At 46.2% G+C, this 26,237-nt stretch overlaps 1 protein-coding gene across 2 annotated transcripts; it reads left to right on the forward strand.

The window, feature by feature from the left end:
• Window positions 1-6,407: 6,407 nt before the first annotated feature.
• SPINT1 (serine peptidase inhibitor, Kunitz type 1) lies at window positions 6,408-25,640 on the forward strand. Of its 2 annotated transcripts, none has more exons than XM_027706243.1 (11): window positions 6,408-6,536; window positions 6,720-7,192; window positions 15,381-15,532; window positions 16,913-17,051; window positions 18,157-18,327; window positions 19,005-19,031; window positions 19,970-20,095; window positions 21,009-21,059; window positions 21,820-21,990; window positions 22,630-22,686; window positions 23,684-25,640. In XM_027706243.1, exons 2-11 carry the CDS (start codon window positions 6,763-6,765, stop codon window positions 23,878-23,880), a joined length of 1,521 nt encoding a protein of 506 aa, XP_027562044.1. In that variant the 5' UTR covers window positions 6,408-6,536; window positions 6,720-6,762; the 3' UTR covers window positions 23,881-25,640. The 2 variants fall into 2 exon arrangements, with proteins under 2 accessions (XP_027562044.1, XP_027562034.1); XM_027706233.1 differs by having other exon boundaries at window positions 6,428-6,536; window positions 16,916-17,051.
• The last annotated feature ends 597 nt before the right edge of the window (window positions 25,641-26,237 follow it).

A 26,237-nucleotide genomic window follows, 5' to 3' on the forward strand; every position in this document is an offset into this window, starting at 1 on the left:
GATTCTTAACTGTTTGAAACCTTGCAAAACCCGCTGAACATCTTATAATGCCTTTACAACTATTGACATTTCAAAGGTTAATATGGCCCAACACAGGCAGATTTTCACAAGGTAACTTTGGACCAAAGGAGAAACACTGTCAGACGACAAGTTCCTGTCTCCAGTTAGAAGTGCTCTATTTTGGTGTTCAAGGACTGACATACTTGAAAGGGGAAAACATGGGAAAACAACCTATATTTCCTTGTCCCAAGGAACTCCAGAGAGGCTGGCATTAACAGCAGAGAAAGAGGATGAGACTTACAAGGTGGCAATATAGAAATAAATATTTACTGATAAAGTAGACCTCCTCCAGTAGTAAACTATTTCAATTTATGATTAAAGAAAGAGGAATAAGCAAAAACAGTGCAAGATCAGTCCTTAAGTGTGTGGTAGAAGTTCCTGCAGGAACAGGACTGGGTGCCTCATTCAGAGTAAGGGATATTGTCCCCTCGAATGAGGCAGCATCTCCTATGAGTGCACCAGCCACCTGCCAGTGCTGGTAAGTGCCAGCTGCCACCAAACAAGAAGCAGCTGCCTGCTGCTCTTCACAGGGCCACACCCCATCCTGTCCTTTCCTCGCATCACAGCAGATTCATGTGGCCAAAGGGACAGAAAGACATTCACCATTTTGTTTGGACATGCACAGCGGAAGGATCTTGGAGATCTCAGGCATGTCTGGGAGATGTGATCTTATTTTCAACCTCGTTATCTTTCTCTATAGCCTAGGGCATACAACCTTGCCCAAAACTTCTGGAGTGAACACACATACTTGGGCAGCAAAGTCATCAAATCAGACAACCTGTTTTTTCACAAGGGCTGCAGATACATAAGCTCCAGTGGACCTCCTGGTGCAGCTGCTTGTGATTGTGTCCTCTGCAAATCTGCATATCATTTATGTTGGTGATCAAACAGAGTTTAAACGTGGTCAACACATTTGAGTTGTTAGACTGAAACACTGTGCCTCAGTTTCCATGTGTGTGACCTAGGGTTGCTGTTCCTCCAGGCTTGCTCTAAGAGTGAGATGCCCCTGAAAGGAGCAGGAGGATTCAGTACTGTGGAGTTGGACTTTTCCAACTGTCTGTGGTGCCAGAGAGGCCCACCAAACCAAGCCAAGCATATGTATCGTAGTGCCAAGCAGCTGTGACACTGATCAAGGCAGCAGAGCATCCAAGGGCATGAGTCCGATCCAGTTACACTCCTCTGTTCTTAGTAATCTCCATCCTGCACCTGTGACCTAAGCTGGTGCTTCTCTTTCTCTCTGAGCTGATGGCTGTGGTGTGTACTTAATAATTCAGCAGAGCCCCAGATCATCTTTCCAGAGAACCAAGTTGGCCCCTTTCCCTTGAGTCCCAGCCTAGGGAGGAATGTTTCCCTTCAAGACAGCAGAAGCCACTCTCCACCTGCTTTAGAAAATAATCACTTTCACTGTGGTTACAAACGTGATAGTTAACACAAATTAAACCAGTGAAGCCAGCAGAGGTGACTGTATCAATACTACAGTGACACCACAAGGTAAAGAGGTTCTGCAGTTTCCTGTGAGCAGGAACAGGCACAGAAAAAAAAGTTGTGCAGATCAGAAAATGCAGCTGGGACTGGGGATTTAAAAAATCCAGAGTCCCAAGTAAGCAATGCCAGTACACCCAGCATCTTGATGTCCATCATCCTCTTCCCTTATTTTTCAGTGTCTCCATGGGAGCATGGAAATAAAAAAGGCTGCACCATTGCCCCAGAGTTCTAACAAGGGTCAGTGTATCATCTCTCACCCTCAGCTTGTGGAGACTTCAGGAACACACAGGGATTTCCAGCTCAAACAGTTCTCACCTGAGAAGTACTACTACCTTCCCACCAATATGCAGAGAGGAGCCTATATATTCTTCAGTCAGATGTCGGTAATCAGACTTACTCCTTTCCCCTGACAGTCTCACCTTTCACAAGGCAATGAAAGGGCACTGAGATGGAAGAATGACAAGTGACAGAGGAAAATATTTCCCAATTTAGTATTTGACTGATCAACCCAAAATTGCACCATTTGGCACTGCCTCAGGAAATAGACAGGTCTCAGCAATAAGGAGGTCAGACAAGCTAGCCTGCACACCTGCCCTGCCTCAGGCCTCCCTTACTGGAAGTCAAGTGAACTGTAAAGGCTAATGGCTCAGCAGCAGCTGAGAAGGGTAAATGAGAAATAATTTTACCTACTGCATTGGAACACCACAGGAGGAGCAAACCCTAGACCCTCTCCTTATTCAGGAAAGTAATTGCCCTTATCTGTGTCCATCCTCAGACATCCTATAGTGAAATAAGTAAGCATCTCCACTGAGGAAGAAGCCCTCCCTTCCCCTTGAATACTTAGATGAAGATGATAATGTGAATTAGATGACAAATGGATTATTTGGGGAATCTGTAAAAACCTGCCCATGTTGTTTTATTGCTCTCCCTCTTTCATTGCTTTGCTGTTTCCCCACAGAAAGAAGCCCACAGCACTGATAGCATGATCAGTGTTTTCATGTGGCACAGAGGTTTCAGGAAGTCTTTGAAGGGTAAAGACAAGAAAAGCATTGGTTGAATAGTTGAAGGGGATCTTCCTTGTTTTCCAGCCTGCTTTCAGCATTTCAGGCTTGCAGACAATGTACAGCTCTTGCACCAAGAAGTTTATTATGACCTGATCCCCTTGAAAGGATGCAGTTACATTTGCAGGCACTGTACCACTCACACCTGCAGGGAAATCTCCATCTACAAAGAGAGGAGAGAGCAGACTTTTCCACTGGCAGCTGGGCTGAAGGTGTTGAAAGAAGGTTTCCAGCAATGCTGACATTGTGGGAAGTGATGGAGAAGGAGAGACCATGAGGAATCTCATGGAAAATCCAATTCCACTCACAGGTGCTTTGAAGAACAGCTGAAGTTGCCTGTGAAATGTGAACTTCAGTGGGAAATGTAAGTTTATTCTAGTTCCTGCAAATTGAAGGTTCTTTGCTTCACATTTCCATACCTGTCTCCCTGTAAAAGCCTAGTATAGACAGGACAAAAGTGCAGATACTTTCTCCATGTAACCAGTCTAGACACTGTTTCCCCTTCTTCCTTTCCCAGTGCTCTCGCCCTTAAGGGTTTACCTTGGTTACTAACATTGAAATAAAAGCCAGTGCCATGCAGGACTGTAGACAAGAACTTCCCCGCAGAAACTACATAACTTCATTGTACCTTCCTTCCCCAAAGCTACCCTTGATGCAATGGGAATGGCTCTCAGGAGGACTCAGAAGCCTGTCATCCTTTCTCTTGCTTTGTTCCACAGGACCAGTGATTAGTCATAGCCTGATGAGATTCCTTCCTGTCTCCTTCCTTTGCCACATCTTTGTGCCGTCACTTGCATCCGGGTCTCACCCCTAAACCACACCAGGACGTTTAACCTGAGGCAAATACAACAAAACAAGCAAGCAAGCAGACCTGTCTCCCAAGCATTAATAGTACATGGAGTGGTTCCCAGGTAAAACACAGCAGAATGGATTCATCTGTAGCAGCCGGTAGGACAAGCTTCTGTGAGGAAGTCATTGCGGGTGGTGATGCCAGGGAGATGGGTTGTAAAATGTGGCAAAAGGGAACCTGAACCAATTCATCCTTATTTTTCTGCCTGTTGCTGGAAGGTGAGCATCCAGCTGCTAACAGGTGCTGGGGTCTCAAGAGTGATCACATAGAAAGAAGGCAGGTGATACACCAAGCTTGTTATAAGCCATGTGTGTCTAAGAGCTCTTTTAATCTTAGTCAAATATTAAACTATGGTGTGGCTTACCCCCCTGAGTCATCTCCTGCAAAGTTATTGCCAGACTGAGAACAGACACTTCAAAGACAGACAGAAGTTAGCAATGACTCACTGTTTCAGGACCCCTTAAAAACACTCCCAAGCTATAAAATCACACACCCTACTTTCCCTTCACGCTAATACGAATAACACATCTCAGCTGAAGTCATGGGAATGTATCAATTTTGCAGAAGATGAGGGCTGCAACGGGATTTCTATATTAGAAGACCAAAAATTGAGTTAACAAGTTGGGAGAAAAGCTGCTGCAACAGAGAGCGGTTCCTAGTAGAAGTCCTTAACCTCAGGACTAATCTCAATTAAAATCTCAATTACTGAATCCCTCCAGAAGCAACTGGGCATATTTAGAAACTATGCTACTGTTACTAAATATATTGAATAAAACCAAATACAAAGTAACTATAAAGACATTTACAGTGAGCAGCAGAAAATCTTGCAGTAGAACATTAGCACAGCTTTCTGCTGAGAGCAAAAGCTATTAAAAGTCTAAAGGCCAGGCTAGATCATCTTATGAAGTGCCTTATCCTTTCAAAAATGTTTAAAAAAAAGGCAGGCAGATGGAAGGACACACACACACACTCTCGAGATGCCCGTCAAGGAATTCTCCCAGCTCTGAGCTTGCAGGAGTTATATTATGTGGCACAAGCAGAAAAGATGTCATGTCCTTCACAGTTGCAGGAAACCTTTGACAGATTTAGTAATACGACATTACTACTGAGGTAGGTTAGGTAATTGCCAGTAAGACAAAAATACCAAACCAGACTGTTTAGGGCCAGTTCTGCCAGTGTGGATATCCACCAGTGGATATCCAAACATGGATGTGGATATCTGCCAGTGTGGATATCCACCAGTGGGGATATCCATGGCTGGTTTGCCATGGGGCCAACTGAACCCTTAGCTCCCTGGTCTAGTGCTGGGGAACTGCACTGAGACTCACCTGATTCCACACGGGAGGCTTTGAATATTTACACAGGAAAAATCTCCTCCAGATTAAATACAAGAGAGAGCCCCCAGCAGAGAGCCTCAGGCAGTTCAGAATACAAGAAGGAGACAACTTTGTTGTTGTTTTTGTTTCTCCTGCCTGTATTTAGAAGATGTTCAGGACAGCAAGGTCAACTCCCTCTTTACTGCTTGCAGAGTCTGGCAAGGTCCAAAAGACCTGGTATAGAGATGGGGTCTGAGTATGGAGTGAGAGGCACCCATGATTCTTCTGACAAAGATTCGTAAAGCCAACTAGGAAAACAAACATCTCTCTGCTTTCTAGATGTGCATGTTTCCTACTATCCATTTTCACAGGTTAGGCTTTGCTGATTTTTTTTTTTATACACTACCATAGCCAAATCAAAGCAATTTCCTTTTCCAAACAGAAGTCAGTACTATACACAAATGTCAGCATCAGGCCACAGAAAGTATTTTCTTAAAACTTTTCTCATAGAAAGTCATGAGAGGTATTGAAAAATAATTTTACCACAATATTATGTTCCCATGGTGTTTGTGACAGACAGGAGGTGGTAAACATGTCTCTAAGGACTCTCAATAAATTCTATGAAGACACATGAGACTGGATCAGAGGTACAGAAAGAAGCAGCAAGAACTGAAATGGTGGACACCAGAATGATCCCCAAAGCCAACTGTTTGATACATAGCTGCTGCTCGCCATCTCTTTTCAAAGACATACCATGAAATGCCATCTCTCATTTGTTGTTGTTTTAAGTGATGAAATATTTCATTACAAATAATGTCCAAGCAAATTACCAGCAATGACAGAGGGATAAGAATAGTTTGCCTAGAACTGTTTACAGACAGAGGGGGCAGATGACACAGGTGTATCTGTTGAACAGAGGAATTTGATCACGGACTTGCAAGTAGAAGCAGAAAAGGAAAATATACATGGACAGGCAGCCTTTGTGTTCCTGTGACCCCAAACATCACTGTCCTGTAAGACAACGGCACTATAAATGGACTATGGGTGATCTACATGAGATTGAGGAGAACAGTGAAATGCTGGACGTCAGTGGGGTGTGATTACTCAAAGTTTTCACTGCTGCGGTGGCAGGGTTCCTGCCATGCAGCCAGCCTCCAAATATGATCCCAAGTGCTTTCACTCAAAAGGAATATTGTGTTCGAAGAGCAGAGAATTCATTATATCAAGATGCCTGCACTACGCACAGAACCCCTTGCAGCACCAACGGCTGTGGGCACAGCAGATAGGGCTACAAGGTTGACTCATTTGGGTTAGCAAGACCAGGGGCAGTGGTGCTTCGTGCCACTGGCCACATCAGAGCACAAGGGCGACTGCCAGAGGACACAGACCGCCTGCTCCCCGGCTTTCAGTTCCTTTGAAGCATTCTTAGCGCGGGGATGCAGCACGCATCCAGCTAGGGAGGTGCTCATCTGGAGTGGGTGCCCTTGCACCGGCGGGAGCTAATGAACCCCACAGGGCTCTCCTCCAGCAGGCGAGAAGATGGTATCAGCTTGTCTCTCCTCCCCTTCCTCTTACGCAATTCATCACGCAGGGGAGTGACTTGATTTTTTTTTTTTTTCCTCTAAGGGAGTTGGTTTTCACTTCCTGCGCTCGCCGTGCCTTTGTCTCCGCTGGGCGCAACGGGAGGCACACCTGGGGGGTGAAGGCGCAACGGGACGAGGGGGACGCCCCCTCTCAGGATCAGTTTCACCGGAGACCGCCCAGGTGGGGGGCTGACAGCACGTGCCTGGGGATGAGTTGCAGGGTCGGGGGACACGCTGGCTACCCCAGGGGCGAGCTGGAATCCAGAGCGCGGCCTCAGCCATGCTCGGCTCCCCTCTCGCCCCGGGGTGACACACACTTGAACACCGTCCCTCTTATCTTCATCTGTCTTCTCCCTTCCTTTAGGAAAGGATTAAGGTCTCAAGACAGTGGGAATTGGGGCGCCAAGATGGCCAGAGGGAGACCGGGTCCATGGTTTGTATCGTGGATGTGCTTCGTGCTGGCGCTGGATTTCGGCGAAGGGCAGAAGGAAAGACCCTTCGGTGAAATGTGCCTGGAGGACTTTACGGCAGGACTGCCAGATTGGGTGCTGGATACAGATGCCTCTGTCCAGAATGGAGCCACCTTCCTATCGTCCCCCATGGTCCATCGGAGCAGGGACTGCATGAGAGCTTGCTGTAAGGACCCCGCTTGTAACCTGGCTCTCGTGGAGCAAGGCTCGAGCACGGAGGAAGACCACATCCGGGGCTGCTTTCTCCTCAACTGCCTCTATGAGCAGGCTTTCGTCTGCAGATTTGCCAGGAAGATCGGCTTTCTCAACTTCTTGAAGAAGGACGTGTATGATTCCTACCTGGCAATGCAGAATCGCGGATCCAGTGGTAAGGTGCCCATTAGGGATTCCTGCAAAGTGGGTCTGGAAGAGCATTAATGGTCACTGGTGCCAGCTCCTCCAGCCATCATTTGTGCAGCAGTGCTGCCAAACAGCCAGGATAAAGTGATGCTAAAGATGGTGTTTCTGTATGTTTCTCTGCCACAAACGTTTTCCCCAATCTTGATACTCATTTAAAATCCGTGCCTCAGTTTACCTATTAGTAAATGGAGAGGGAATAATTCTTTAACCTATTCGAAACGGGTGGAGTGTGATTACCAGACACAGTCTGAGGTTTTACTACTTGGCAATGTAGAAAAAGGTATTGTTTTTCTTCTCCCTCCCCGTTGTCTTTGAGGTTGGAAAGTGAAATCCTCTGAAAATCTACACATCACTGGGTTTTAAAGGGCTGTATTAATCTCTTAATTGCTCAGGGGCTAGAGGCAGGACGCAATCCACTTACCTTTAACAGCACTCTGGGTGGTGAGGTGTCTCAGTATGCTCTGCTTGTTGGGGCTGGTCCCTGCTGCTGGGGGAGAGAGAGGAGCAGCTGGGAGAGGTTGCTTAAAATTTCCCCTTTGGAGGTGGGTTTCTCTTCCCCAGTCCGTTTCCCTGCTCTGAAAGATTGCACCAGGACTCAGAGAACCAGGTGGAAAACAAACTAATTGGAAGCTGGCCACTTGCCACACACTCTGCTGTCCCCAAAGAATTGCAGTGTGTTCAGAAACACTGAAAACACAGCAGTCCTCCTTTTGCCTCCTTCCATGTTTTGGCTGAAGCCTAATGAGGCCAAGATGTTTCTAGCCCGGCTGGGTCTTTGGCAACCATAACCAGTTTATTATTTGTTGAAGCCTGGGCAGGGCTGTTAGGGGATATCTGTACCGGTAATCCTTCTCCCACCCCCTCCCAGCCCCCCTGAGGGAAGGAAAGGATCTGTGAAGATGACAAGGGGAGCATCCAGGTGGGTGCAAGGGCTTGGGCTCGATGATGTGAGCTGAATAGGTCTTTGATCTTCTGCTGGGATGTGCCAACCTGTGAGCCTTCTGGGTGCTGGAGATGGAAAATGGCACCAAACCCATACTGTCTGCTTCATCCACCCTGAGTAGCGGTGTGGGGGTTTCAGAGCAGGGCATGACTTCTCTGGAGCAGCCCTTGGGTGTTTCTGGTTTGAACAGCAATGTGGAGGAAGTGGCCCTCCTGTCCTCTGTCCCTACTGGTGGCTTCCCACTGGATTTTAGGACCTTCTGGAAAATGTGTCTCACTGTTGCAGTAGTTCACTTGCACCTCCATCTCAGGCCCAAAATCCTTTTTGTAGGAGCTGCAGTTAGGGAGGAACTGAAGGCCACATCACCAGGACTGGAGGTGGCATGCTAGCAGCTGTCTGAACTCCTGTATGCTTCATTGTAGGAGGAAAGGGGAATGCATCATCTCCAGAACATCCTGATTTCACAAGATTAGATTAAAATACAATGTACTGTTGAGCAATTCAGTCTTTTCATCTCTGTGGACCAGTGCTCATACAAGGAGACTGCAAACCCCCCTCCTTTGGCTGGTCCCAGGGCTTGGCATTGCATGGGTGCGAGTCTTTAGAGTGTCCCTGGGTCACTGACCTCCCTGTGCGACCAGCCAACGTACAGCACCTGTGTTTGCCAAGGTACAGCACCAAGCTGCAGCATCCCAGCCACCAATAGGCTAGTGCTGCCTTGCAAACCCTAACGCTCCTTTCGCAGATGCTGGGATGGTTGTGGTGGAGCAGGTAGACCTAGGAGGACTTATCAGTGAGAAGTGAAAAATATGCCAGAAATGCAGTTCGGGTTACTCTGCCTGCCGAGGCGGGCATGCCCCTCCTTGCTCACGTGGGGCTTGCGCCATGATACCGCTGCAGGTGTAGGAAGGGCTCAGTCTCTTCTACACCCCTGTTCAACTCTTGGCAGGTGCCAGGCAGGTCTCCAGCTGTAGGGACAGACGCTGGGCAGTGTCTTGTGTATTTGGATCAGTTGCAGTGTTCACGCTGTGCTTTGATAGGAAACACATTTCCTTTCTCTCCTGAAATTTTTAGGCATTGTCTTTGACCGATGCTGAATCACCTTGAATGACATCGGAGGGTGGCAGGGAACGAGATGGAGTTATTTTACTGGAGAAATAGAAAATAATAACAAGGGTTAAATCATCTGGACCCTCCTCCCCACAGCAGCTGATGAGACACTTAAGAATGCAGATCTCCATTTTGGTTCAGATACAAACAAAAAAAAACCCAAACAAAGCCCCAAGCCCCTCCAGCCATGATGCTGGAATTGGGTGCATGCAGAAGGAATGGGCTTGTCTGAGCAGGAAGGTGGATGCCTAGCTGTCACTGAGGGGGAAAGGGGAAGAGCACAACAGGGCAGGTACAGGAGGCAGGATGAAGGAGGCTTCGGGCACTGAGTGTATCCACCTGGCAGCATAAGGAAGCTCTAAAGCATTTTTGCTTCTGACCTTTTGAGAATGCCTGAAGAGGTAAGGTGAAACAAGGGTTAAGGAAGCTGTTTTTGGCATGTGAGGTTTTTCTCCCAGATGTTTACAGGTGAAAAATCTTGGCCCAGAACTGGAGACAAAACTGTGTAATTTTCTTGCTGTTGTGCTGTATCAGTGTGAAGTTTCATGGCTGCTTAGGAGCCCAGGTTACTGTCAACCTCCTGAGACTGGCTCTGAGTGTCTGCAGGAGATTTATTTGCTGCTTTATCATTCATTCCTTCCCTATATGTGCTGCTTGTCAGGTGTCCTAGGAGCCTTTGCCTGTGGCAATCTTCAGACATCGTGTGCAATAATGAGGATTAAAAGCATGTTTTTTCTTGTGAATAGTGAATATCCATTTAGTGATCCCAGCGGGTGACATTAAACAAAAAAGTCACATGTTGCAAGACCCACACTACTACTGCAGGGAGCAGACCCCTTGAATTAAGAGGTTTATATATGTTCTGGAGGAGACTAGGTAACACTTGAAAGAGAGTGCACAGTTGGGGGGCTGCTGAATGGGCAAGTTTAGTCTTGGAGTGTTTCTGAAGCCTGATAAAAGTAGCTGAAAGCTGGGAGAGTGCTATGGGGAAATTAGTGTATATACTTGCACTGTTCTTGCTCAAGCATCCACAGCAAGACTGTTGGCAACTGAACACAGGGATGGGGTACCCATGCTCTAACCCACTGTGGCCATTCTTATGCTGTTATGACTTTAGAAAAACCTGTGGGTACAGGCAATAATAAATACAGCTGAAATCTGGTTTTTGCACATCATCTGAGTGTATTTTCAGTATTTTGGAGAAGAAGAGCTTCTGAGTTCTTTATAAGCTGGTGACTACAGCTTGGCACTGTCTCTTGCCTCTTCTAGCTAATGTACAGCCTGAAGTCTCTGATGTTATTGTTAAAACGATCTTAAATGATTCCCTGGCTGAACTTTGGTGCGAGTTTTCTGCCTGGCTCATTCGGGAGGGGCAGGCTCACCATACACTTTATTGGTAATAATGGAGCCCAGTGTTTAAGTGACTAGCCTCATCTTATTCTGGTCTAGGCAAACCAGCTTTGGATGTGAAACTGGAAAATAACCTCCTTGAACCTTTGTCCATTTTTTGAACTGAACCTTTGCGGTGGTTGTGAAATGCTCGGTAACACTCTCCTCTTGAATTCAGGACTTGTGAGTGGGAGATGGGAAGTGCTGGGGAACCGCAGGCTTCAGGTTGTGTTTACTTCTGCCTCACTGCGGAGAGAGGTTTTCAAGCTAAAACTTTGGTAATGCGTTCAAAAAAAGAATGCTCCCCAAGTCTGAAGCTCATCCCTCCTCAAGTGTTTGGTCCCACACTGGTTTCCATTCTGTGGGCACAGTGCAACTAAAATGAGCAGTGGTGGGATCCCAGCTTGACTTAGACAGTTCTACCCTTGAATGATCCCCAGCCCTGAGCCAGCTGCTCATCCTCCAGCACTCAGCTCAGACCAGGAGAGGGGGAGTTGCACATTTGGTACCCACACCACAGATTCAGAGGATAACATGTACTGGGAGGGCCCTGGAAGACCATATGGTCCAGCTCCCTGCTCAGAGTGGGTGATGAGCAGCTTCCCCTCCACTTGCTCTGTTTGTCAGGCAGCATTTACTGAAGTGGCTACATCATGTCCTGTCACTGGAGCTCCAGTCTAAAGAGACTGGAGGAACAAACCCATCTTTACTAAAATGGCACAGACTTGTGCTAAAGCAAATACGACTAGTTTCCCACACCCTGAGGAAGGATGGAGGGGACCTGGTGGTACCAGCAACTTACATTATTCTGAAAATATAATCTGTTCAGTCGTACTGCGTTGTTTTAGAGAGGTTAAGTTGACCTGCCTTGTGCACCTCTTACAAACCACTACAGACACATCTGGGAACTCATGCTGAGAGCTGCTTGGCTCTGCATGAGTTGTTGGAGAACTGTATGGCTTTATCATAACTGTTTTTGCTGCCCAGCCAGGATGAAGCCCTAGGAAAAGAGCCTATATTTCTCTTTCTCCAGGCACTATGTTGCATTGCCTTGTTCCTTCTCTCTCTCTCCTTCCTCAGTCAAATTAACACTGTGGCAGGAGTGTCATCCCTCATTTTGCTTATTGAAGTGGAGAGTTTTCTAGTGTCGATGGGTGAGAAAGCTGTTTGCTTTTGAATGACTTCCTTGAAAGCAATGCAAGAGCAGAGCTTTAGCATTTGTGGGAAGAGCCACACTGCTGCCCACCTGCTTTTGCAGCAGGCGGGTTCAGCTGGCTTCTGTCACTTGAAATCTCTGAGGCTGCGTGTCTTTGGATGCTGGAATTTAGGTGGCCTCATTTCTGCTCCTGTCTCTGTCTTGGCCTGATCAGTGGCTTTTGTCTCCAGTGAAATCTTTCCCTTCTCAGTGCCTCAGTGTTCCCAGCGCAAGCCACACTTGTCTCGTTTGCAAACTGCTTCTGCAAAGGCAATCAGCAGGGGGCTGTAAGAGCCCCTCAGTCACCACGAGAAAGCTTTCTAGCTCTTTCTAGTGACAACCTCAAATTATTCTCAGGTATTTTTAAGCATTGCTTTGTAGTCTCAGCTACTCAGGGTGTATCTGCATGAGCCCTGGAATGGAGGAAATCTGGTTTTCTGTGGGTTGGTATATTGAGGGCAAGAGCTAATATCCAAGCTCCAAAAGAGAAACCCCAAACTGGAAGCTTTGCAAGTGCTTTCTGCTGTGGGATTTCACTGGTGCCTGCAGGTTTGGATAGCAAGGTCCCTAGTGGGGTCTCTCCCCCCACCTAGATGCTTACTTTTGCAGCCCTTGTCGGAATTTATTATCTCTTAAATTCCTGTTCCCCATTCAACATTGGTTCAAGTTCACTCACTAGAGATGAAGCCAGACAAATCACTGACTCCATAAGCCTTTAAACTAGATGAAATTTTTAAAAAAGCAAAAATCAGAGACTGAGGCATGAATACACTGTGAATAATAAAAAAATTTTTTAAGCATTTTGGATTTCCCCTTCTGATGCATTCTATAAATGGAAGCAGAAGGTGTCACTTAATGATGTGACTCCAACAGCACATGCTTCACAGTAAGGAGCACACCACAGAACAGCATCATAAAGCTTTAACCTCCCCATTAATTACAGAGTTTTACAGCAGAAACTTTCCATAGTCAAAAGAGCATTATAGCAAAGGTAACTTTCATTTTTCCAACAGACTTTCAGAGCAAAACAAACTGAATGGAGAATCTCCCTTCCACAAGCAGTTTGTTGATACTTGCTCTGGCTCAGTAAGCACTTGTTTCTGAATCTGAGGTGGACAACAGCCATTTGCCATGGAATGCTTCATATAGTCAGTGTGGCAGAAATACTTCAGTCACTGAGCTTTTAGATGTCCTAAGGAGAAAAGGGATAGAATTGAAAAAGAAGTCCTTAATTTCAAGTGAGCGTTCCTCCTTGTCAGTCACCACAGATAAGGAAATACTCTTGACTATTTTTCTGGAGGTAGGGAGAGTAAGGAAATTTGGCTAATCAGTGATGGAATCTGGAGAAATTGCTGACCATTGATCAGAACTGAGCTTTTACTTCACTGTGCTATTCACAACGCAAAGTAACCGCTTGGCCTGCAATTTTTTGTTTAAAGTGTATGTGCTTAAAAATGTAAGGAAAAATATGATTTGGAGTCATGAGTTAATGATCAGCCTCTGTGTTGTTGAAAAGTGGCTTTGTGCAATTGCACCCACCTACTGGGCTTACCCTGGCAGGAGAGTGGGAGGGAGTAGGCTGCCTTTCTCCTAGCAGGCTCCTGGCATCATTTGCCTGGCAGGAATGTCTCCCCTTTCCTGAGCTCGCAGTGCTGTGTACTACAAGGTGTTTGTGGGGCTGTTTGGTTTGGAAGGTATTGCCAGCTCCAGTCATCGCTTTTGCTTATGAATGTTCTCGTAGCAAGACCACTTAAAAATAAGGCAAAATTCCATTGATCTGTCCTACTGGCCCTGCTCAAAACCAAGAGATGCCAGGCACTCTTGTCCCTGCTCGATGTCTTTCAGTAGTCTTTGTGCTTGACTGAGACAGGACCCATCACTCTGGCACACAGCCCTGAGGAAGGAGTGGTAGGGAGCTGTGGCTCACCCAAAGGTGAGAGGATACCAGGGTGGGCATCTCTGCTTGTGTCGTCTTCCTGACCTTTTTCAGTCCAGCTTGGTCTCCTCTGCCTGTTTTGGTGGATGGATCAAGCTCAACAATATGAGCTTGATTCCATATTGTTTCCACCCAATACTTACATGAAAAGGGAAAAGATAAAACCAGACTGCAGGGCTGCAGCTGGGAGTAGACTGCATGGGGAGCCCCGGGGGACTGGCACACAAGTGCCCTCCTTCCACAGCCAGACAGGCTGAGTGCAGTGCTTGGATGTGTAAACAGATTTGCTTCCCCTGAGATTTTTTTGGTGGCAGCAAGACCGGAATAGAATGAGTATGTCTTCATTTGGCAAAAGATAGCAGAAGATAGAAGATTCTGGGTGGGTTTGTGGTAACTGCTCTGGAATACTTCTTGCAAAGCCCTCTACCCTACTGCATTTAGTGACAAAAGAATTAAGTAGCTTGTTTTGAATGTCAAGTTTATTCATATATATGCTTTATATTAAATGTCCCTTCAGTAAACTCCAGTAAGAGCCAGCAGCTGGGATCTGAATCTAAATGCACTCAAACAGGAAATTAGGAGCAAGTCTGCAACAGTGAAAATAATCAGCTAATGGAGTAATTTTCTAAGGCGTTTGAACACTATTTCCCTTCTCAATCACAGTTGATATAACAGTGTAATGGCAGAGTGATTTATATCTAGCTTATAAATGATGGTCAGTGCCTTTACAAAAGACTCAGGTTGAACTGGAACATTGAGTCTTGGACTTGGTACAGGCGCTACCAGGTGGAGTTTTATGGGCTGAGCTATGTACTAAGCCTGTGATCAGAGACATTCAGGCCAAAAGGAGTTATGAGTCAAGCTCAATGGTGTTATTGTATAGGCTGTTCTTGCTGGCACAGGCAGGGATCAATTTGCATCTCTTGCACTTACAGTCTGGAAAAATGTTTAATAGGTTGTGGTGGTCGCTGGTAAGCTAGTCCATGAGATGGTACAAAAATAACAACCCCATGAATGGCATTTTTATGCTGTTTTAAAGGCATGCATATCAGAGTGAGGTGGAAGATGAGCTGGAGGAGGGATGTTTCCCATCCAAGTCCCACAGTGTGTAGCTCTAGCTAAATACACTAATGTGGTCCTTAGGGATGGTAGTAGGAATGATGAGAGTCAGTTCCGCTTCTTCAGCATCAGGCCATCTCCCTAAGTGAAGGGTGGGAATTGCTCTGTGCTGGTTTGCGAGGATGTGGTTCAACAGTCAGAAGCACAATGGCTGTACCCACAGGGTGACCCTCTTATGGTGGTTCCTGTGGACAGAAGTGGCCAGGGAGCCAACTGACTCAAAGACACTGCCAGCATGGGTTGTGCAGTTACTAAATTAGTGAGTGCAGTATTAACAGTACTGATTGCCTGTTGCTCGCTCAGGCTGCAAGGAGTACAGCTGTATAAAAGTGTTTTCCTTTCAGCAGTAGAAGTCTGTATTGATTTAGCCTGGAAGAATGCCCCTCCCTTGTCTTCCTGTAATGGACACAAGGACTGGACCTTTCAACCTCTTACCCATTCCTTGTTCTACATTTCTTCTGCAGATGACCATCCTCCAATAGCCCGTGCTGTCAAGGACATGAGGGTACAGCCAGGGGAGCCAGTGATGCTGAGAGGCACAGAGAGCACGGATGACCGAGGGATAGTCAGCTATGAATGGAAACTGATCCTTGGCAACCCTTCAGTGGAGATAAAGGTAGGGAGCTGCTGGAAGTAAGCAGTTTGCTCAGTGTCACCTGTGGTCTGCACTAGGTTGGGTGGTCACAGCCCTGACTTAGATGTTACCTTGTCCTTCCTTCTTCAAGCCAGTCCACCAACGAGCCTGTTCCCAAAAGCTATGGAGCACTCCTTGTGGTTGCCCCTACACTCTTGCACACTACTTGGAAGTGGCATTTCTTGGCCTATCAGGTCTCAGGCTCCCTGAGCAACAGGGAGCACAGAATGCTGTCTCAAACCTCCCTGAACAACACCTGGTCTGCTTGGGTGGTAGCAGCTGAGAGGCAGCAGCTTTGGTGCAAAAGCTGCCTCTGGTCCCAAGATCCTGTAGTTCAGTGAGGGGCCTGCAGTTAGTTTTGCTCTGTCCACTGTGATGCATCTCCTCCTCTGTTTCTGAATAATCCAGTCTCAGACTCTGCTTCTGTTCTCCTAGGGCTTTTCCTGGACTTTGTCTCTCTCTTTAGAGCATAGGTTCTTCCTCCTGTTTTATCTGAGCTGGAGCAAAAGTCATGTCTCCTGTCCGGATCCAAGATCTCTGGGGTGTGAACACTGCCTATTTGATAGATGTTAGAAGTGAATTGTGGCTTTAGAAGAGCTAATTATTTCTGTTAAACTTCTGCAAAATGCTTTGGAAAGCCTTGAAGCTGATATGGAGTTCTTGTGGCACCTTTTGGAAGAATTAGCAAATGAGTACATCAGGCCCACAGCTGATTTTGAACATCAGCAGTGACAAGCTCTAGAGTGCTAAGGGATCTGTGGAAATCAGTAAGTGCTCCTTTCCTTTTCCCTTTGCCCTAACCCAACCAAAGCATCGTGGGGGAGAGGGGGAAGAGTCCCCTAATACTACATTAAAATAGTGTATGACGAGGCTGTGTTCCTTTGAAATGTAACAAAAAACAGAGATAGCATGGAAGTGAAGGTGCAATTTTCTAGGTAAATATAGGGGAAAAGTTTGTGTCAATAATATTGTAGCTTTCTATTCTGACAAAATAATTAAATACACCTACCTTATTCCCTATATACTAATAGCTTTTATGTTTTAAAAAGGAAAATAAAAACTACAGGTATTTCAGTCCTCTCCAAAGAGGTTTTTTTCCCCTTGTGCTTTCACAATGACCCAAAATATAAAATATCTAATTATGCTGCGGTACTTGTTCTCTCTGCTATTCCAGCTGGGTACCAGCCCATGATTTTGAGGGGATTGTGTAGCACTGAGACATTTTTCATGCCAGACATCTGCTTGAAGGTTTCCATCCAAGCTCCTTTCTCCTTAATGCAGGAACATGGGCCTTGCATGGCTTCACTCACTCCTTCATTAGAGGTACTTTCTTGTGCATAAGCCTTTCTTTTGCATTCTCAGAAGCACGAAGAAGACCAGGTAGAAATCTCCAACCTGCAGGTGGGGACTTACGTCTTCCAGCTTACTGTCACAGACACTGCACAACAGCAAGACTTCACCAACATCACCATCATGGTCCTGAACTCTGAACAGACGGAAGGTGAGCCTGAGCCCACAGAGGTCTAGCTGGAGTCCTTAAGCCTGGGTGCTGCTCTGGCATTACTGGTGCTCTTCTCAGAGGGGTAGATGGAAGAAGAGCACAACTAAGAGGCTGGACTTGAATGCCAGCTTTTTCCAGTAAAATCCTGGACCAGTAGTGAAAGGTCTCCACATTCATAGTGGTCTGGTTTAGGGTTTTCACATACTGCTGCAGCAGAAGTGGCCTGCAATAACCCCACCCGCTCCGCCTGTCCTTGCCCTCTGCTGGGTGACACCAGAGGGTCTGAAGCCTGGGTGCAACTGAGGGGGTAAAACAGGAGAACCTGAAGGGTCTTGTTGACTCTGTGATTTTGCTGTGAAATCCCTTGGGTCACAGGGTAGGTAGAGCCGTTTGTAAGACATTCCGAGTGTCCCTGGCTTTATTTCTATGTTTTTTCCTTTAATGGCCTTGTTTAATGATAAAAATGTTCAGCACTACAAGTGCATTAGGAGCAAGGAGTTTGTGGACAAATGGTTGACTAGTAGCTAAGCAGGGGATTTCTCCTCTTACCACAGGTACCATAAAAGTGTAAGAACAATCACATCAAGTGATACTAATGGTCTGACCAAACTCCAGTACACTGCATTCAACAGTGTCCAGCAGTTGATACTTTGGAAGGAGTACAAGAACATGACATGTGATCTGTATATCCCTACTATGCTTGACTAATCCCCAAGGATTTTGCAGCTGGAATATTTTTTTAAGCAGAAGATGGTGTCTGTTTGTTTAATAACCATGGATTAATCCCTTTTTGACTTCATGTAATATTTGCACAGCAGCAACATCCTGAAACAAGGAGTTTCACAGCTTAACTATGTGCTTTGTGGAGAAGCAGCTCCTTTTGTTTTATGGATATGGCACCTTCTGTTTTGGTTTTGTGACCCTGCCTTTCATATTAAAAAATGCATTCTGTGATTCCCTACTCTACTTCTCCATGCTGCTCAAGATTTTACAACTCTTTCAGACAAGTCCTTTGGAGGACTTCCTTTGCCTTCACATATACAAAGGAGAAAGTCTTCCAAAGGACTTGTCTAACCAGAGCCTTTTATGTTAACTTTCTTGATAGAGCATTGTTTGACCCCAAAGAAGGTGGGTTGGTGTCGAGGATCTTTTCCACGCTGGTTTTACAACCCAAGCCTTCAGCAGTGTGAGGAGTTCATTTTTGGTGGCTGCAAGCCCAACAAGAATAACTACTTACGGGAAGAGGAGTGTACACTCGCCTGCAAGAATGTTAGAGGTGAGTCTTCTCTGAAAATCCAGCCCCCTCTTTCTCTTAGGATTGGGATGACCTTGTGGACAGGTATTGAAGCTTCTTGGCTGATGGCTAGTTAGAGCCCAGTAAGCTGAGGAGACTGGGCTAATTATGGATGGGCAGTCCTTTTCTTATGCTGCCAACATATCTGACCCAGCTCCTGAAGCACTGCTCCACTGGATAGTGTCCCTGGTATGCCTCTGCCTGCAAAAGCCCTCACCAAACCTTTGTGTCATCTGAAACCTAAATTCAGAGGGCAGCATTGTGCTGTGGGGGGCCAGAAGTGCTTCACTCCCCAAATGAAATTAATCTCCCTCCTTAGTACCCTCTTGGCCAAGTTCTGAGAACCATATATTGCTGCCTCAAATAAACAGGCCCTTTGTAGTGAACAGCTTAAGGAGGAGGCAAAAGTCTTGGAAAAGAAAGACCATTTGGAAATGGTCTAGCTAGTGGTGGGAAGTTCTCCTGTTCTCTTCCAGGCCTGCCAATCTGGGGTCCCTGGGTGGGTAGCATCTGTATTTCACCTCCCTAACCCATCCAGGGCTTCCTTCCAGAAAATATGCATTCCTTAGATGACATATGAAGGCAATATAATGCTGATATTGAGCTGACAAAATGATGTAGTGGTAAATTTATTTTATTTTTTCCCCTTGTCTCTTCAGGTTCTGTTGGTGGGCGACAACAGCCAGGTGAGTCTCCTGTACCACGGTGTAATCCTGCTGTGAGCTTGGGCTCCGTGTCTCATGTCCATTCCTGTGGCTCTTGATTAGGACTCAGTCGGTGTGGAAAGTGAGGCACTGGAGACTAGTTTCTTTAGTAAGCCTTTTACTTTCATGTCATAGGATAATTCAGGTTGGAATTACCTATGGAGGTCATCGGGTCCAGTCCACTACTCAAAATCTACCAGCTTTGAGTCACATTATGTTGCTCAGGACTGTAGTCATCCAGTTGAAGGAGATTTTACACTTTCTCTGGTCAAACTGTGCCAGTGTTTGACCCTCATTAAAATGTTTTACCCTTACACTGAATTGCTTTTCTTGTTGCAACTCCTGTCTGTTGCTGCTCATCCTATTACTGCTCCTCCGAAACGAGTCTGTCCTCTCCGTAACCTCTGTGTTCTCCATAACCTCATGCTGGGTCCTGTGCCGCAGGCCCTTGCTGAGTCTCTACTGTATTCACGCTATTATGCCAATGTCTTTTGTGCACTGGGGAGCTCAGAACTGGGTACAGTACTCAGCACTTGGGAGTACCTCTGGAGCAAAGGGGTTTGAAGCTCTCACAGTCCAGTGTGTAGGTTTTGGTTTGGCTTTCCTAATTTAATCCCCCATGCTTCAACAATGTCTCCATATTCTTCCTGAGTAGCTCTTTCTTGCTTCCACTGTCTGTGTACTTCTTTCCTGAGATGAAGCATGGCTTTCCCAGAGCAATGTTTCATTTATAATCAGGAATCTTTTTTTTTTTTTTTTTTTTTTTGAGTCTAGGGTAGCACTGAGAAGAGACCTTTACCAATCTGCCTTCTTTCTTGTTTGCCAACCCTCTCAGCAGCTTTTAAGTTCTTCATAAAGCATCTGTGTGGCAGGGAGAAACAATCAGTTTTAATGAGCTATCTGAACTGTTTCTGATGCAGTATGCAATGGGAACTGTCAGGCCCCATTCTTCAGATGCAAGGATGGCTGCTGCATTGATGCCTATCTGGAGTGTGATGAAACTCTTGACTGTGCTGATGGATCGGATGAGATGTACTGTGAACAATGTAAGTACTTTGTAGTATCTGCCCAGGGATGACTGCAATGTAAGTTACAGGTGCTAAATCAATGCTTTTTGGTGTCTTCTGCTTTTATCTCCTGATACTGCATTATCTCTTTCTGCAGGATTATATTTGCAGGTTCTGCCATCTCCTGTATCTCTACTGACTGCAAAAGATGACCTTCCTTCTGTATGTTTTCTGCCTCTTAAATACTCTTTGACTGTCTTCTCTGCACCTGTCTGTAAGACTTCAGAGCCTGTTCTTCCCTCCCCTTCCAGTATTTTTCTCACTGAGTGACCTTATCTGCTCTCATAGAGTTGAGAAGTGGGAAAGGAAACCATGATTTCTCCCAGTCTGTCCAGTGACACAGTCCCCTTAACGTCCTCATGTTATGCTAATGTAAATGCATAGTGGTGAGATGCCTAAGTGCCTAAGTCCACACTCTCTCCTCACTCCCTCCATCCTTCCTCCCCTCTTGTGACAGAATTGCCATAATCTCTTTCCTGTATATGAATGTTTTGCTACCTTTTTAGGCTGCAAGCCTGCAATTCATCTCTTTTGCCCTTCTCATATTCTACATTAGTGCTCTTTTGTACTTCTTAAAACCTGGAGTGATAGCAGTTTTCCCATACTTCTCAATGGAAAACAAAAGCAAGAAAGCAGCCTTCATTTTCCTTAGTTATGTCTCTGTATTTGTGGAATGGAAATTGGGAATAGTTTCTCTTTATTACATATTATTTTTCCCATGTTGCTCTCATAGCTTTGAGATATTTAAGAACATCAAATGATATCTCACTTTCCCTGGCTTGTGATAGCAAAGGAATGTGCAGGAAAGACCCATTTGCCCATGTCTACATGGATGGAGACATTTCTTTTCAACTGCTGAAAGAAGTTTTAACATGGAATGTTTCCTTCACAGATGCTCGTGAGTTCAATAGACTGCAGAAAATCAATGTCACACATAAGCAAGGTATGTACAGTCCAGAGCACATAGGCTGAACCTCTACCAGCTTTTGGTTTTTTCTTCAGTCTGTTGCTTCATGGTAAAACTGCTTCCCTGTATAAATCCAAAACCAGATGTAGCATCTGGGTAGTCTTTGTATTAAAAATGAGCAAGGTCCTGTTCCCTGGCCTTGAGGACAGCTGTTGAGAGCAAGCTTTCACTGTCCTGCCTAAACTTTTTCCACCCAAGCAGGTCTCATGCATGTTGCCTGCTGGGCACAGTACATGGACTCTACAAAACGCTACAGCAGCTTTTTGGAAGTAGTGCAAACCAAAGCAGTATGAGGGACACAACAATGCCTGTGTTCAATCCCATACCTTTGCCTTGTTTGTACTAGTGTAGACTGTGGACCTATTACTGGGCTAAAAGAGTATATTCCAAGTCAACTGAAATAGAGCTTGCTTCTAGAGGAGACCTGAGCCAATCTGTGGTTTCTGTGTGTCCACGCTCTTCATGTTCCCTTCTGCCTCCCAAGGAGGACAGGTCATTTCCACAGGGGATTGAATCCAGGGTTTTGCATAACTGCATGCTCTAATGTTCCTTTTTCCTCCTTGCTAGTTGGGTTTATGGGCAGGTGGCTGCTCGTCTTGACAATGCCAATTCGAGCAGCTGGCAACTGGGCAGTGGGGACTTGAAAGCCGCTGTTCTGGCTATAGTTTTCCTCTGCCGTAGTGCTTGTGCTGTTTTGTTGAAAGCATGCTAAAACACCTCTCCCTTGCTTTGCCAGGTCACTGTGTGGATTTGCCTGATACTGGACAGTGCAGCGAGAGCATCCCCCGCTGGTACTATAACCCATTCTCGGAGAAATGTGACCCCTTCACCTATGGAGGCTGTGGTGGCAACAACAACAACTTCAAAGAAGAGGAAGAGTGCATGAAATCATGTTCAGGCATCACAAGTAAGCATATATAGCGAGGGCTAGAGTTTTTCTAATCAAACTGAAAATCCTTCAGATTAAGTTCTGTGGTCCCAAAGAGGTGGTGCCTTGGGAGCTTTCAGTCAAAGCAGCTCTGCTCTCAAACCCTGGCCATGACCCACAGTGACCAATGGCTTATGGGGAATGGTGTATCTACAGCATGTTTCTGCAATGCTTTCCAGCTCTGAGAAATTACGGGTTGCATTTTGGGTACTGATGTTGAAAAAGAGACAAAGGTAATCTAACCTTCTAGCTTGGCTCCAGATCTCAAGTGAGAGGGGAGAAATTATGAAAATCCTCAATGACATATACTAGGCTGCAGTTTTAAATAAACAAGGGAAAGGTTTACTCTGTAGAGCTTTGTGTGTGTTGCTGTGGAGGCTAACAGGAGGAATTCTGCCAAACTGTATCTGTTAGAGACAAACTTGCTGATTTTCTGATTTTCTGCCACCCTCAGCTACACTGTGCCTCATAGCCTGCCCTCAGAGCTCAGTACCATGGTTGTCAAGAAGGGATGCTGTATGCATTCAGTCGCTTCAGAGCACTGGAAATATAGTCATCAGAAACCTGTATTATCCCTTGTTGCCAACCTTTTTTTCTCCCTCTGTGTTCCCAATTCAGAAGCAGATGTCATTGGCCGAAGATGGGAATCATTTGAGTCCCAAACTGCTATCTTAAGTGAGTAACAGTTTTTCTTACAGATCTTGCTTATTGCTTTTCCCTGTCCTGAAAAGTGCAACAGTGTCACCTGTGTCTGTGACAGTAGCTCATATAGAGGGTCCTGATTTTCTTTCCATCAACATGCATGAATGCTCCACTGTTCAACATCAAAAAATGGCAAGTAAAATTCTTCCTAAGTTCACATAAGGACTACTAACTTCTGCAAGAAAGAAGGCTCAAGCAGATATGGCAATAACGTTGGGTGCTAGAATGTGGGGAAATGTGGCAACCCTGTACACCCTCTCTACAACACTAAAAAAGTCCACGGCTATTAAAATACAAGTTCCTTAAAAAATATCACATGAAGGTTGGTGTCCTTTTACTGCAGAGCTGTAGGCCTTTTTCTTCAGTAGAAAACTCCTGAAATTATACACCTTTATTCTTCAATCCTAGAGATTGATTTAATCTTCAGATTTACACCATCTCTGCAATGCATCATGTTTGACTGTCTCCACTGATAATGCAGGAGTTTGTTTGGCTGGAGAAGAACAAGTGCTCACACCAGTGCTACAAGCGCTTCCCCAAACATTCAACCTATCCACCATAGCTCACTTCCTCAGCATTGTCCTAACCGGAGGTGCCTTCTGTGACCACCCTTTGGTGGCCTGCTGAGGTATGACACAAGGCCAGCATTGCAGAAGAACTTGTTATTTCTGCAGGTGTCAAATGGCCAAGTCTGGGAACAGCCTTTAGAGGGCGTGGTGCATCTGGGAAACGCTGGGAACCATCATTTGGGAGAGACAGGCTGGCTGAGCCTTGGCCATACCTTTATGCCATGTGGTTGCCATCTTTCTCCTTTCCTAGTTGTCCAGTGACCACCCTGCTGTCATGCTAGCTGTTGCCCAACTCTTCTTTTGGCCAGCACAATTTCAGCAGCGGTTTTTGTGCTTCCTTCCTCCTGACCACTCCTGCCGCATCAGAGCATCCCTCCTAACGTGTTCATGTATCCCTGCAGGTGCCTTTGAGGTAGTGATTGCCGTACTCCTCGGGATCTGCATCATGGTGGTCCTGGTCATCATTGGCTACTTCTTCTTGAAGAAAAAGAAGAAGAACAGCCGTCGCCGTCAGCCTGCCACTGCTACCAACTCAACCCTCTCCACCACAGAGGACACTGAGCATCTGTTTTACAGCAGTGCCACCAAACCAGTCTGACTTACAGCCTGTCTCTCTCCAGCTCAACACTGGGGTACTCCCCGGAACTTCAGGAGTTCTGTTTTTATGCATGGGCCTGTGCCTGAAGGACTTTTTCTCTGTGAAGACATTTGTAGCATCAGGCCAAGATCTAGCCATGATTTGACAGTACTAGTATTTGTGATTGTCTTGGCTAAATGGCTGCTCTGGAATGTGAGGATCTGGGAGCATTCTGATGCTCTCTGATATCCATCCCTTCTAACCTCAAACAATCCAGTGAAACTCTGAATTACATCTTTCTTTCTGCTTAGACCTGGAGCACTATTCTGCTCAACTTCCTGAAAGACCCTGGGACTGGATCTGTGTAGCGTTTATGTTGGTGAATGGTGCAAGCTCACCAGAGCCAGCAATCTGTTTGCAGTGCCACTTTCTTCCAGCCAACCTTGTACTTTCCTCCCTTTCTCCCAGTCCTCTGCAAGATGGCCCTGCCTCACAGCAGTCTTCCTGGCCATGGTGAGTCTCTTGAGGTCTGTGGGAGTCACATAACCATCCAGACCTGCATAGTTCTGTGACACTCTGCAGTGGTTCCTGTTTTCAAGATGGATGGAAACAGAAATACCTGCTTTAATCACTAGACTTTGCTTTTTAACAGAAAAGCATACCTAGACTTTTTTCTACCTGGCTGTTGTGTTTCAGCCTCCTGTGTATACTACATGTCCACCATTTTCTCTGTGAGTTGCCCTGGTTGCTTTTCCAGTGTTCAGTCTGAACCCAGACACATTGAGAAAATACCTATTTATTCTCACATGAAAGGAAAGTAAATGTCCCTACGTTTCCTGCTGATGATGAGGGGAGGGTGGAAGGACCCAGCTGCCTCGCAGTTAAAACTTTGCCTCAGCTTTGATTTTACTGTGTGTTTCTCCCAGCACAAAGCCTGACCTGAGTCCCTGGCACCTCCCAGAGCACAGGAGTGGACTGGATACCACCAGCTAATCTCTGCAGGCTTCCTTGTTCCTGCTGGCTTGTCCCTCCCTGTGCAAGATAAGCCTGACCCTGGGAGGTCCAGAGGTCATCCCTGGCCCCAGGGCAGCATACCAAATCCCTGCTTTGGCAAGGTATTGTGTTCCCCCATAGTCCCTTTGCAATGAGATGCTTCCTAGTTCTGTACTGCTGCATCTCTGTGGTCCAGGTTTGTACCTCAGTAAGCTGAGGACTTCTGTTGGGGCAGAAGTAGCTATTTGTGAAGTGCCTGATGTGCTTTGGTGGATATGGGGTCAGCACCAGTCCCCAAACTTCCAGTGCCTGCTGCTCTTGGAAAACTGCTGTGAAGAGAGAGGAAAATGGTGCATATGTGTACGTGTGTGTGTGTGTGTGTGTGTGTGTGTGTGTGTGTGTGTGTGTGTGTGAAAGAAGCATAAATCTATGTACAGACTTTAGTTCCAGTGCTTGGACTGGTTCAGGGCTGAGGGCAAAATGGCTCTGGAAGGCTCTGGTGAAGCCATGCCCAGCTTAAGACATGACTCAGGTCCTCTCAAGTGCAGTGCCAGGAGAGCTGCCTCCTTGGGCTGATGCCTGGGCTGGAAGTAAAGAAACCACTGTCCAGAGCCTGCTGGCAATCTGACTGCATGCCTCTTCCTGTGATGGGCATCTGCCTGAGTGTCCCTGGGGCTGGTTAGATTCCTCCATGGCTTTTCATGATCTGTCTCATACCATTTCTTCCATCTTTTTGTTTTTCCCACAGCCTATCATGGCCTATGCAATAAACCTAGTGTCTTGATTTATTTTTTTGTGTGTGTATTCACTCTGATAATAAAAAGGAATTGTTTGTTTTATCTGGCTTGGGAGTGGTGTCTGAGGAGCAATGACCTGCAGAGGGGGAAGGTACCGTTCCCATGCCTGCTTATCTCCCACCCTTTCATCTGCCCTGACTGTGGTATCTCAGGGGAGAGCTGCAGGAGCAGCAGTCCCATGGCTTGGGGAGGGCTGGGAGTGCGGGATGCAACATATGTGGATATCTGGAGAGGCAACTACTGCATGAGGTGTGTTGGGAGCGAGATCATTACCCACTAAGTCACCCAGAGAGCAAGGCAGGGTGTAACCTGAAACTGGCTTCCAGCTGGTCAGACTGGTTTGGGCTTTGGGTCTGAAACCAAAAGCAGACACTATTTTTCAAACAGGAGTTGCTCTAGCTGTGTCTCCAGGCTGGTGATCGCTCAGGCACTGCAGTGTAAAGTCAGCTAAATCTAACTGGCTAATCGGCAGTGGGTACGTAGGGAACCAGGCAGACCTGCCCTGCATCACTGACCTGGCAGCACTGGCTGAGCCTCCAAGCACAACAGGAGTGCTTTCTCCGTGCACTCTGCTCTGGGCTGTGGACT

The sequence above is a fragment of the Neopelma chrysocephalum genome, unplaced genomic scaffold, assembly GCF_003984885.1.
Source record: "Neopelma chrysocephalum unplaced genomic scaffold, ASM398488v2 Primary Assembly neopelma1_24, whole genome shotgun sequence".
Lineage (NCBI taxonomy): Eukaryota > Metazoa > Chordata > Aves > Passeriformes > Pipridae > Neopelma > Neopelma chrysocephalum.